This window comes from Pseudorca crassidens, chromosome 1 (genome assembly GCF_039906515.1).
Source record: "Pseudorca crassidens isolate mPseCra1 chromosome 1, mPseCra1.hap1, whole genome shotgun sequence".
In the NCBI taxonomy this organism is placed as follows: Eukaryota; Metazoa; Chordata; class Mammalia; order Artiodactyla; family Delphinidae; genus Pseudorca; species Pseudorca crassidens.
Genome location: NC_090296.1, coordinates 86,640,988 through 86,654,610, shown reverse-complemented (window position 1 = coordinate 86,654,610; position 13,623 = coordinate 86,640,988). Strand labels below are relative to the sequence as shown.

Below are 13,623 nucleotides of genomic sequence, written 5' to 3'. Positions count from 1 at the left end.
GGAGTGTCCTATAAATATCAATTAAGTCCATCTTAATTTATCATTTAATGTATCATTTAAAGCTTGTGTTCCCTTATTTATTTTCATTTTGGATGATCTGTCCATTGGTGAAAGTGGGGTGTTAAAGTCCCCTACTGTGAATGTGTTACTGTCGATTTCCCCTTTTATGGCTGTTAGTATTTGCCTTATGTATTGAGGTGCTCCTATGTTGGGTGCATAAATATTTACAGTTGTTATATCTTCTTCTTGGGTCGATCCCTTGATCATTATGTAGTGTCCTTCTTTGTCTCTTCTAATAGTCTTTATTTTAAAGTCTATTTTGTCTGATATGAGAATTGCTACTCCAGCTTTCTTTTGGTTTCCATTTGCATGGAATATCTTTTTCCATCCCTTCACTTTCAGTCTGTATGTGTCTCTAGGTCTGAAGTGGGTCTCTTGTAGACAGCATATATCTGGGTCTTGTTTGTGTGTCCATTTAGCCAATCTGTGTCTTTTGGTGGGAGCATTTAGTCCATTTACATTTAAGGTAATTATTGATATGTATGTTCCTATTCCCATTTTCTTAATTGTTTTGGGTTCGTTATTGTAGGTCTTTTCCTTCTCTTGTGTTTCTTGCCTAGAGAATTTCCTTTAGCATTTGTTGTAAAGCTGGTATGGTGGTGCTGAACTCCCCCAGTTTTTGCTTGTCTGTAAAGGTTTTAATTTCTTCATCAAATCTGAATGAGATCCTTGCTGGGTAGAGTAATCTTGGTTGCAGGTTTTTCTTCTTCATCACTTTAAATATGTCCTGCCAGTCCCTTCTGGCTTGCAGAGTTTCTGCTGAAAGAGCAGCTGTTAACCTTATGGGGATTCCCTTGTGTGTTATTTTTCCCTTGCTGCTTTTAATATGCTTTCTTTGTATTTAATTTTTGACAGTTTGATTAATATGTGTCTTGGCGTATTTCTCCTTGGATTTATCCTGTATGGGACTCTCTGTGATTCCTGGACTTGATTAACTATTTCCTTTCCCATATTAGGGAAGTTTTCAACTATAATCTCTTCAAATATTTTCTCAGTCCCTTTCTTTTTCTCTTCTTCTTCTGGAACCCCTATAATTCGAATGTTGGTGCGTTTAATGTTGTCCCAGAGGTCTCTGAGACTGTCCTCAGTTCTTTTCATTCTCTTTTCTTTATTCTGCTCTGCAGTAGTTATTTCCACTATTTTATCTTCCAGGTCACCTATCCGTTCTTCTGCCTCAGTTATTCTGCTATCGATCCCATCTAGAGTATTTTTCATTTCATTTATTGTTTTGTTCATCATTGTTTGTTTCATCTTTAGTTCTTCTAGGTCCTTGTTAAATGTTTCTTGCATTTTGTCTTTTCTATTTCCAAGATTTTGGATCATCTTTACTATCATTATTCTGAATTCTTTTTCAGGTAGACTGCCTATTTCCTCTTCATTTGTTAGGTTTGGTGGGTTTTTATCTTGCTCCTTCATCTGTGGTATGTTTTTCTGTCTTCTCATTTTGCTTATCTTACTGTGTTTGGTTTATCTTACTGTCTCCTTTTTGCAGGCTGCAGGTTCGTAGTTCCCGTTGTTTTTGGTGTCTGTCCCCAGTGGCTAAGGTTGGTTCAGTGGGTTGTGTAGGCTTCCTGGTGGAGGGGACTACTGCCTGTGTTCTGGTAGGTGAGGCTGGATCTTATCTCTCTGGTGGGCAGGTCCACACCTATGGTGTGTTTTGGGGTGTTTGTGGACTTATGATTTTAGGCAGCCTCTCTGCTAATGGGTGGGGTTGTGTTCCTGTATTGCTAGTTGTTTGCCATAGGGTGTCCAGCACCGTAGCTTGCTGGTCATTGAGTGATGCTGGCTGCTGGCGTTGAGATGGAGATCTCTGGGAGATTTTCGCCGTTTGATATTATGTGGAGCTGCGAGGTCTCTTGTTGACCAGTGTCCTGAAGTTGGCTCTCCCACCTCAGAGGCACAGCACTGACTCCTGGGTGAAGCACCAAGAGCCTTTCATCCACATGGCTCAAAATAAAAGGGAGAAAAAGTAGAGAGAAAGAATTAGTAGAAGTAGGAAGAAAGAAAGAAAGGAAGGAAGAAAGAAAAGAAGGAAAGAAGGAAGGAAAGAAAGGAGGGAGGGAGGGAGGGAGGGACGGTGGGAGGAAGGAAGGAAGGAAGGAGGGAAGGAAGGAGGGAAGGAAGGAAAAAAGCAAGCAAGAAAGAAAAAGTAAATTAAAATAAAGTAAAATACAATAAAGTTATTAAATTAAAAATAATTATTAAGAAAAAAAACAGAACCTTAGGACAAATGGTGGAAGCAAAGCTATACAGACAAAATCTCATACAGAAGCATACACATACACACTCACAAAAAGAGGAAAAGGGTAAAAAATCATAAATCTTGCTCTCAAAGTCCACCTCCTCAATTTGGGATGATTTGTTGTCTAAAGGAGGGAGGGAGGGAGGCAAAGAAGGAAGGAAGGAAGGAAGATAAAGTAAAATAAAATAAAGTTATTAAAATCAAAAATAATTATTAAGAAAAAACAATTTTTAAAAAAAAAGGACGGATAGAACCCTAGGACAAATGGTGGAAGCAAAGCTATACAGACAAAATCTCACAGAGAAGCATACACATACACACTCACAAAAAGAGGAAAATGGGAAAAAATCCTAAATCTTGCTCTCAAAGTCCACCTCCTCCATTTGGGATGATTCGTAGTCTATTCATGTATTCCACAGATGCAGGGTACATCAAGTTGATTGTGGAGCTTTTATCCGCTGCTTCTGAGGCTGCTGGGAGAGACTTCCCTTTTTCTTCTTTGTTCTCACAGCTCCCACGGGCTCAGCTTTGGATTTGGCCCCGCCTCTGCGTGTAGGTCGCAGAAGGGCGTCTGTTCTTTGCTCAGACAGGACGGGGTTAAAGGAGCCGCTGATTCGGGGTCTCCGGCTCACTGAGGCCAGGGAGAGAGAGGGGCACGGAGTGCGGGGCGAGCCTGCGGCGGCAGAGGCCGGCGTGACGTTGCACCAGCCTGAGGCTCGCCGTGCGTTCTCCCGGGGAAGTTGTCCCTGGATCCCGGGAACCTGGCAGTGGCGGGCTGGACAGGCTCCCCGGAAGCGGGGTGTGGATAGTAACCTGTGCTCGCACACAGGCTTCTTGCTGGCAGCAGCAGCAGCCTTAGCGTCTCCTGCCCGTCTCTGGGGTCCGCGCTTTGAGCCGCGGCTCGCGCCTGTCTCTGGAGCTCCTTTAAGCAGTGCTCTTAATCCCCTCTCCTCGGGCACCAGGAAACAAAGAGGGAAGAAAAAGTCTCTTGCCTCTTCGGCAGCTCCAGACCTTTTCCTGGATTCCCTCCCGGCTAGCCGGCTAGCCGTGGTGCACTAACCCCTTCAGGCTGTGTTCATGCCGCCAACCCCAGTCCTCTCCCGGTGCTCCACCGAAGCCCGAGCCTCAGCTCCCAGCCCCGCCCGCCCCGGCAGGTGAGCAGACAAGCCTCTCAGGCTGTTGAGTGCCGGTCGGCACCGATCCTTTGTGTGGGAATCTCTCCGCTTTGCCCTCCGCACCCCTGTTGCTGCGCTCTCCTCCGCGGCGCCGAAGCTCCCCCTCTCCGCCACCCGCAGTCTCCGCCCGCAAAGGGGCTTCCTAGTGTGTGGAAACCTTTCCTCCTTCACAGCTCCCTCCCACTGGTGCAGGTCCCGTCCCTATTCTTTTGTCTCTTTTTTCTTTTGCCCTACCCAGGTACGTGGGGGAGTTTCTTGCCTTTGGGAGGTCTGAGGTCTGCCAGCGCTCAGTAGGTGTTCTGTAGGAGTTGTTCCACGTGTAGATGTATTTCTGGTGTGTCTGTGGGGAGGAAGGTGATCTCCGCGTCTTACTCTTCCGCCGTCTTCCCCTCGTCCGTCTTATTTGTTTTTAAAGGAAAAATTGAATCTTTTATATGTACTTTTTTTTTTTTTTTTTGCGGTATGCGGGCCTCTCACTGTTGTGGTCTCTCCCGTTGCGGAGCACAGGCTCCGGACGCGCAGGCTCAGCGGCCATGGCTCACGGGCCCAGCCGCTCCGCAGCATGTGGGATCTTCCCAGACCGGGGTACGAACCCGTGTCCCCTGCATCGGCAGCCAGACTCTCAGCCACTGCGCCACCAGGGAAGCCCTATATGTACTATTTTTGTAATATGCTTCCTGTGCTTAATGAAATATTGTGATAGGTTTTTTCTTGTCACTAAGTATGCAGGAACCTCATCTTTTTTTTACATCATAATTTTTAATTGCTGTGTAGTATTACAGTATATGAATGCATTATACTTTAGTCCCCTATTGCTGAAGAGGCTTTTCAAGTTTTTTGCTCATATAAACGTCTCTGCGCCTCAAGGTTTAAACACTTGCCTAATTATTTTGTTACGATAAATTCTTCGAAGTGGATTTGCTGAAGAATACAGTATACTCTTTCTTATGACTCTGAATACATATTGTCAAATTGCTCTCAGAAAAGTAACTCCAATTTAAGCTCTCTCTAGCAGTATGTACATCTGTAATGGTACTGATATTTTTAATCTTTGTTGGTCTGATACATGAAAGATGGTGTTTAATGAATTTTCATTTGCAGTTCTTTAATTATCAGTGAGGTTGACCATGTTTTCATGATTATTGACCTTTTTTTTCCTTTTTTGTAGTGAATTATCTGTTCCTGTCCTTCACCCTTTTCCTGTTTTTTGTAAAAGTTCCTTGTTTAGTAAAGATATTAATTCTTTACTTGTATTTGTTATCAATAAATTTTTTACGGTTTATATTTTGTCTCTGGAGTTTTGTGACATCTTCATTGTTTTAATACTTGATACCAGTTTATAAAGTAACCTTTGACTACTTTGAATTTATGAATTACATTATTTTATTCTTCAAATTAGAAGTCACTTGCAACAGACCAAAGGATAGGCTATAAAATACAAAGCTAATTTTTAGTCATGTTTTTATACTCAGTGAAAATGAATATCTCATTTACTGTAGTATTTAAATAACAGGTGTGTTAGGGAAGGGAACTCTCACCATAAGTGTTAGTTACCTATTTGAAGACACTGTCTCACCAACCCAGATAAGAAGGAAGCCAATAATAGAGGAAAAGTTAAAGATTAGAATTCTTTTGTTAACTGAAGACTAGATGGGAAATAATGATAATAAAAACAGTAATAATATTTAACAATTGTTTTTGAGTTCTTACTTCGTGCCAAGTATTGTGAACCTTGTTGAATTTGATGTCAAAAAAGGGAATTATTCACCTCATAATTCTCTGTTGCTGTGGTCCGAAAGAAAATACTGGATCAGTTGGACTATCTGATCCAGAAAAAAATGTATGTTTTATGGAGGTTTTTGATTCTTAAGTAACTAATTTTTTCTTTTACAATTCTATAGGATTTGATTAAACAATATAATACCTTAATAGAAGAAATGCTTCAAGTCCTCATCTATATTGTGGGTAAGATTAAAACATGTTTTGAAATAGAACATGAGTTACTTTTTAGAGAGAACATTAATAAGAACTGTAAGTTATTTTGTTCTCCTCCCAAATACAGCAGAGAATATTAGAGATTAATGTGACTAATGTGATTGATATGTTTAGGAACTCACCTTTTAAAAAACACAGCTATTACATCTTCATTTTTCAATACCTGATTTGTAATTGTTTGGACTTGTTTGTAGAGATCTGGGATATAATTATCCTAGTCAGAAAAGTAAATGTAAAATAACTATGTCGAGTGCTAAAAATTTTATGTGTGTATATATATATATATATAAAATTTCAATGTAACATTCATCTAAGTAAGATATATTTTCATCAAGTCATTCTGTTAAATTACTCTGTGCAAATATTGGCCATACTTCTACTTTTGTATATTCTATATTATAGTCTCTGTTGATCTTACCAGCTAAGTAAAAGTTTTTGACTTCTCATTCTGGTTCTTATTTCTTACTTTACTGCAGGAGACACTGCTTTGTATTAATACTTCCTAGTGAGGTTTCTAGCCATTAGCCAAATCTGAAAACCTGGGTTCATTTTATTTGTTTATTAGGGAGCTAGTTGCTGGGCTAGCTGCTTGTCTCAGCAGGAAGTGTGGTAAACCGTCATTGCTAAGTGAGATTGCTAAATCTTCCAGGCACTAACTCTTCTGGAATAACTCCAGAGTATTCCATAGGAAACTGCTGAAAAAAATGGACAAATTAAAAATGTGTAGAAGATTTTTAAGTTGGTGACATACTTTATTAAATTACAAAGACTTGAGGGGAATTTTTGTGTTTGTTCTTGGAATACTATATGAAGAATTTCTAATACTGCTTATTAATGCTATATATTAAAATTGCTAATATATTTTTGCTGTTTTATATTTTACTATTTTATTATTCCTACTATTATTTTGCTGTTATTTTGTTTACCCAAATTCATTGGGTATTTCCTTCTATGTGATTTGATTTTTAGTTAATATTTGCTGCATTCCTGAGTATAAGTTTATTACCTTTAGGAGTCATCATTTTTAAAAGTGTGTGTGTTTGTGTGTGTGTGTAAAATCTCTGATTATATTAAGATTAATATAATCTCTGATTATATTATATTAATTAAGAAAACATTAAGAAGTAGCAAAAGATTTGGATTAGGAATCAGAAGATCTAGAGTTGACCTCGCTATAAACTATCAAGAGCGTGCCATTTACATTTTTAGGGTCTCAAATTCTTGATTTGTAAAACGTGAAAGTAATCTACATGATCTCTAAGGTTCTTTCTAGCACGAAACTTATAGAGGGTACTGTTTTGGTGGAAAACAATTGAAAATTACAGTGTTTGAAGAGGAGTGAGTCTGTTGGAAGTGAATTAAATTAACAAAATGTCATTCTTTGGCTAATTTGTAGAATTCGTCAAATCTCTTAGGCAAAAAATTCCTGTCTTCTAATAACCCTCTTATAGATATCACAGGACTTTGTACTCATGTTGTAGTATTGAAAATCAGTGGTGACATAAGGTCAAATATTTTAAGCCTTCTTGAAGCATTGGGGATTAGATGCTGTTGACACCAGTGAAGTTCCCGTAGTTAATTTAGCTATTTTCTCTCCCCATTTGGCAGTTTATCGAGATGAAAAGTGGAAACCTGATTATGTGGGCATGTTAGCAACACCATCCATTCCTGATACATGTTACTATTTTGTCATTTAACCCATAGAGATATTTTTAAGTATTTTGTTTTTTAGTTTTCACTTTGTTCTTTCTTAAATAACAAGTAGAGACAACATTGAGGAAATCTTGAAAGAAAAGCTATTGTTCCATGATGGCCACTACTTATTCAATGCTATCTTCCTTGTTTTCTGGGTTAGAGACCATGCTAATTTAATCAAGGGGCCTTGTTTATAATGTGTGAGTATGTGTATGTATATGTGTGTGTGTGTTTAAGTTAAGAGAAGGCCTGTGTTCTTCAGATCTCTTCATTTTTCTTCCTCTTTTAGCAAAGAGACTCTTGTTCAGATTTAGGAACATATCCAAATAATTTTTGGTTACTATCTCATAGATTTGATTTAATGCAGTGTTCTTGATGGGAAGAGATTTAAATGGAAAGCAATTAATTGTTTTACTTTTTCTTTTCATTGTTTGTATTAGGAGAGCGTTATGTCCCTGGAGTGGGAAATGTGACCAAAGAAGAGGTCACAATGAGAGAAATTATTCACTTGCTTTGTATTGAACCCATGCCACACAGTGCCATTGCCAAAAATTTACCTGAGAATGTAAGTCCAGTTTTGTTTTTCACTCCATTCACCTCAAGATGGGATAGTTTTTTCTATTTCTTTAATTGGAAGCCACTCGAAGTTTTAGGAAAATCTGTTTAGGAAATTTTCAGATATAAAACTCACCATTAATTTTTTTGTGGTATAAATTTTAATTCTGGCCTTTTGGGCATTAGGAAACATTTTAGAGACATTCTGACTGTTTAGAAAACATTTTAGAGCAGGAAACTCTTTGCTTTTTTGTTTTACTTTAACATAAATTTTCTCCAGAGGAAAAGGGGACTTCCTGAAATGCTGAGATTATTTGGGTGGTGTGTTAGTCTGGGTCTTCTGAGAAGCAGATGTCAAGACAAAAGATTTAAGATTTAATTAGGAACAATGACTATGAGAGAAATGGTGAGGAAACTGGGAAAGGCTGGGGGAGCCATCATACTGTGGTGCAAATCTGACTCCAGGTGAAGGAAAGAGGGAAGGAACGTTAGGTAGGACTGTCCTAGACTGCTGGGTAGTCTAATCAAGGCTTGTTGCCTTCCCATGTCTCCCGGAGTGAGCCTGCATTAGTATTTCTCTAGCTGGAGGTCTGCAGGGTGCAGTCTCATGGCTGACACAGGTGATACTTATGTTCAGTATTGCTGATATTGAAACAGTAATCCTAAAGATTATGAGTCATATTTTTCACTCCGAGATTTAATTTTGAATTAGAACAATGATTCTTAAAAGAGATTAGATTTACCTGTACTATCAAGGCTATCCAGAGAAGTAGAATGGAGGTAAGCTTTGACTGTTGGTCATTTTTCTTCCAACATACCTGTATCTTTTTCCAATTTCATTGTTAACTGATTCTCAAACTTTAACCATTTGGCATATCACCTTCATAATATTTGCACATCTGTCTACCAATTTTATAATTATTAATACAGTTTATTTATTTATTTATTATTATTTTTGGCTGTGTTGGGTCTTTGTTGCTGTGCGTGGGCTTTCTCTAGTTGCAGCTAGCGGGGGCTACTCTTCGTTGAGTGCGCAGCCTTCTCATTGTGTTGGCTTCTCTTGTTGCGGAACACAGGCTCTAGGCACACGGGCCTCAGTAGTTGTGGCATGCAGGCTCAGTAGTTGTGGCTCACGGGCTCAGTAGCTGTGACGCACGGGCTTAGTGGCTCCGCGGCATGGGGGATCTTCCCGGACCAGGGATTAAACCCACGTCCCCTGCATTGACAGGCAGATTCTTAACCACTGTGCCACCAGGGAAGTCCCTTATTAATACATTTTAAAATCAACTTACATTTTTCCTTAGCATCTTTCTAAGCAATATTACAATGAAATAGTAGGTTTAACATTCTAGATTAATTTTTTCCTAATACATGTTAAGATAAATGAATATTCAAAAATTTAAAAATATATAACTGTGTGCCACCTAAAATAATTTCACATACCAATAATGATACACATTCCGTATTTTGCAAAAAAAAAAAAAAAAAAAAAGCTTTAGTGTCTACCCTAAGTTTTCACTGCTTATCTCAAGTATGTTTTTAAAGGAGGCTAAATTTAATTTTTGCAACACTATAGGAATCTATGAATTTGCTTTAGTATATTGACTAGGTCCTTATCCTGATTTTAAATGACTTCATTAAGAAAAAATTCCTTATTGAGACTTCCCTGGTGGTCCCGTGGTTAGGACTCCGTCCTTCCACTGCAGGGGCATGGGTTCGATCCCTGGTCGGAGAACTAAGATCCCACATGACCACGGCATGGCCAAAAAGAAACAACAAAAAAATTCCGAATTCAAGGAAAAATTCAGGCCAGTCAGAAAAAAATAAAATTATTATAATTGCAGAAGCCAGAATATATTTGGACATCTACATATGTGTTTTACCGTAGATCCTATTTATTTTGTTACCTTGGTTTTAGGGATTAGTACAGCATGGGCATGTGCTTAAATGATGTGGGTGATGAACATACTAGATAAAGAAAATAATAATTTCTTTGAATTACTGGTTGTATGTGTATATATATATGAGGGCAAACTTAGATTAAATTTCTTCCTTAAGCAGTTTATACATACATCTTACCTCTGTTAAGAAATTGGTCGTCCGACCTAATTTTTAAATATTGGAAATTGATCTTTTTTTATTGTTCATAAAACACTCAGGAATGCTATTGAAAGTGTATTTTAGTTCACAGTAAGAGAAGATAAAGTCATTACATGAAGGTAAAAATGACAAAAATGTTGTTTCAACAGGAAAATAATGAAACTGGCTTAGAGAATGTCATAAACAAAGTGGCCACATTTAAGTAAGTACTTAATATTTATGCTTATTCTGAAAGTTAGACCAATCTTTGTTCTTGTATTTCGGATACTTTGTAGAAGCTCTGAAGTTCTTTCCTGAACTCCCAAGGACAAAAACAAAGTACAGACAGAATGGGTGAGAACAAGGGGCACACTGTAGGCACTTAGTACCTGTATGATGAAGAAATGAGTATTTTTGTCAAGTGAATGAGAAATGTCCATTTGTGATATTAGGTGACTTAAGTAAGCAAAAAAACCTTTCGATAGTCTCTTTCCCATCAATTCTAAGCCATGACTTCGTTTATTCTATTAAATTTTTATATTGTATTCTAATTTTAGACTTTGCTAGGATTAAAACATTATTTTGCAATCCTTTGATTCTTTGAGATACAAAAAAATGGAAATAAGGTTTTAAGTGGATTAATTCTTGAAATTAAAAATTGATACTGGTAGTGAATTTTACTGTTATAGTAATATATTTATAGATAAATTGCTAGTTTCAAATAACCTTAAAAATAGAGTGTAGCTTTTTTATGCTCTAATATTGTTCAGTAAAGTATTTCACTTACTTTGAAAGAGACCAAAAGCTGTTTAATGTGCAGAACAAATATGGTGTGCTCCTTTTGGCCTTAATGCTTTTCCTTATAGTTCTCTGTTGAGGATTCACCACTATATTTTCATTTACAATTCAATTTTCTACAGATATGATATCTTACTACCATTTTATATTTGACCTTAGACAATGCAAGCTGTAGTTGAACAGGAAATCTTGAACAGGCTTCGTTTTTAGCTTCTGAAGCCTTAGGGATTTAGGTAGGGTATGGGGTCAGATCTACGTAGTATAAAATAAACTTCTTCAGATTTGTTTAAATTTCATAATTATGAAACACAGCTTAGCTGTTACCAGGACTTTGAGCTTACAGTGTAGGTTTTTAGTTTTACTCTTGAAATGAAATTTCTCATTTCAGTTTAAGCAAGTTGAATGAGATAAGGCTGATTTCTTTTCTTGATTTTGACTTTTATATTAACTTTTAGGTTCTTATTTTGTCTTACTCTATACTTCAAGAGCACTGCAGTTCACCTCTGTATTTTGTATCGTTTTAGGAAACCAGGTGTATCAGGACATGGAGTTTATGAGCTGAAAGATGAATCATTGAAAGACTTCAATATGTACTTTTATCATTACTCCAAAACACAACATAGCAAGGTAGGAAAAGTTATCCTCTTCAGTAAATAGCCTAAAATGCTTTATGCTTTCTAACTCCGTAGAAAATTGCCTGGTTTTTCTGTAGTTTCATACTGGTTTTCATTATTAGAGCTCATTATCTTACCCAAGAAATTAAAATTGAATCAATAATGTTATCTAGTTTGTAGGAAATATTCACATTTTCCTGATTATACCAAAAATATTCTTTTAGTTGTGTTAGGGGTAGGAGGATTCAATCAAGGATCATGCACTTTATTTGCTGTCATGTTGCTATAGTCTCCTTTAATTTGGAATAATCTTTTTGCCTTTTTTTGTCTTTCATAACATTGACATTTCTGTAGAGTATAGGCTAGTTGTCTTTTAGAATATCCTATATTCTGGATATGTCTGATTGTATTCTTGTGAGTAGATTCAAATTAAACATCTTAGGGCAAAAATACTACATAAATGATATATTGCATCACATCAGTAGGCACATATAATGTCTTTTTGTCCCATTAAGGGTTGATGTTAAGTTAGATCACTTAGTTAAGGTAATATCTGGCTTTGTCCTTATAAAATGAATAATTTCCAGTTTGTCGTACAATGCCCTGTATATAATAGACACTAGGTAAATACTGTTGACTGAAAGAATGGGGACTAAATTAGTGATGAAGATTATTACCCATCTATTTTGCAGTGGCTTTCCCTAGGACAACCATTTTGTTTCTGGAATAAGGTAGCATTTGAATACATATTTCAGTATATAAAGTATTTTGGTAGGTTTGTGAATCTTTCCTGCCTGCTTCAAAGTACCCCATTTTTTTCATACTTGTCAAGTGGTGTATTTTAAGATAGACTTTTTTTTTTAAATATATATAGGCTGAACACATGCAGAAGAAAAGGAGAAAACAGGAAAACAAAGATGAAGGTAAAAAATGAGACACTGAATTGACTCATTTTGACTATATGCTGTGATTTTGTATCAGCAAAGCATATAGTGTTTTGTTTTTGTTGTTTTTTGAGAGTGGGCAACTAATGGAAGTGCAAAGAACCCTTTGTTTCTTGCTCACATATTAAGGTATAGCCTACATCAGTGGTGATAGAATTTTAAATTTATAACAAATGGAGTTTATTTTGGGTGACTTACATAGTGACTTATTTCCCTTGACATTGATGTTTTCAGCGCTTTAAAGGTAACAAAGATCATGTGTTGTTTTGCGTGTAATATATGATTCTGACATTTGCAATTTAGCATGAAGGATAACCCAAATAAAATTGTACCTATTTGTCTCTCCTGACATTGATCTCCTACCCACTTTAGCACTACCACCACCTCCTCCTCCTGAATTCTGCCCTGCTTTCAGCAAAGCAGTTAACCTTCTCAATTGTGATATCATGATGTACATTCTCAGGACCATATTTGAGCAGGCAGTAGACCCAGATTCTAACTTGTGGACTGAAGGGATGCTCCAAATGGTATGTATACCGAAAATATTTTCTCTATTTCAAATACTTTCTCTACTTCATAGAGTTCTTGGAGGTCTGGAGAAGATCGGTAGTCTAACTTTCTGACTTCAGAACCACAACTAGAGCACCTGAGACCTAAGGGTCATTGAAAACAGCTTAGATGTGGCACAGATTTCCTTGTGACACATTCTCAAGTTTTTAGGATCATTACTCTTGAGAATCATTTACATTAAAAAAAAAGCAGAGAAAAATTTTAAAAAGGGCTGTTCCTGCTAATAATAAATTGGCATGTCATTATTGTATCATAGTTTTCTGTATTTTTATTTCACATTGTATTATCAGGAGACAGTATAATAAAGATTTGAAGACAGGTTTAGGCTTGAATTTACTTCACTTGGGTTAGCGCACTTCCCATTTAAGGAGCAAAGAGTAATTTCCCCATTGCTAAAATGGGTTTAAATATAATTATTTCATAGAGTTGTTATGAGAATTAGCTCATTAAATGGAAGCAGCTATTTTTTTCTTCATACTGTTATGGATAAGTTATTTAATAATGTCACCTTTGGTAGCTGTAATAGGATATTTATTTATCATCTGCCAACTAAATTTCCTTGGCTGTTATTGGTCTGGAGGCTCTAAATGCTATCATACTCTATGTGTATCTCACTTTTTTTTTTTATAACAGCGGTAAATAAATGCAGTAAAAATTTCAACCCATAGAGATATATTTGAAATCAAAAGTTAAAATTTCTCTCCCTGCCTCCCATCGCCCTACCTAAAGGTTTGTATCATCTGAAAGTCGTTCCACATTAGAGCATATAGGCCTACCTCATGCTTATAGCTGTGTATTCCATTGTATGGACATCTATGATGCATTTAACTATCTCCTGTTAATAGACATTTAGGTTGTTTTTAGGTCTTTGTATAACAAAGAACACTAAAATGAAC

General features: G+C 36.9%; 1 protein-coding gene across 4 annotated transcripts in view; it reads left to right on the top strand.

Moving 5' to 3' along the window:
* UBR1 (ubiquitin protein ligase E3 component n-recognin 1) overlaps window positions 1-13,623 on the top strand; it is a 167,712-nt gene that overhangs the window by 98,170 nt on the left and 55,919 nt on the right. For all 4 annotated transcript variants that reach the window (XM_067744775.1, XM_067744786.1, XM_067744769.1 and 1 more), the window contains 6 exons: window positions 5,379-5,442; window positions 7,608-7,732; window positions 9,972-10,024; window positions 11,124-11,226; window positions 12,088-12,136; window positions 12,530-12,684. In XM_067744775.1, coding sequence (XP_067600876.1) covers window positions 5,379-5,442; window positions 7,608-7,732; window positions 9,972-10,024; window positions 11,124-11,226; window positions 12,088-12,136; window positions 12,530-12,684 — 549 coding nt within the window. The remainder of the gene's footprint in view (window positions 1-5,378; window positions 5,443-7,607; window positions 7,733-9,971; window positions 10,025-11,123; window positions 11,227-12,087; window positions 12,137-12,529; window positions 12,685-13,623) is intronic.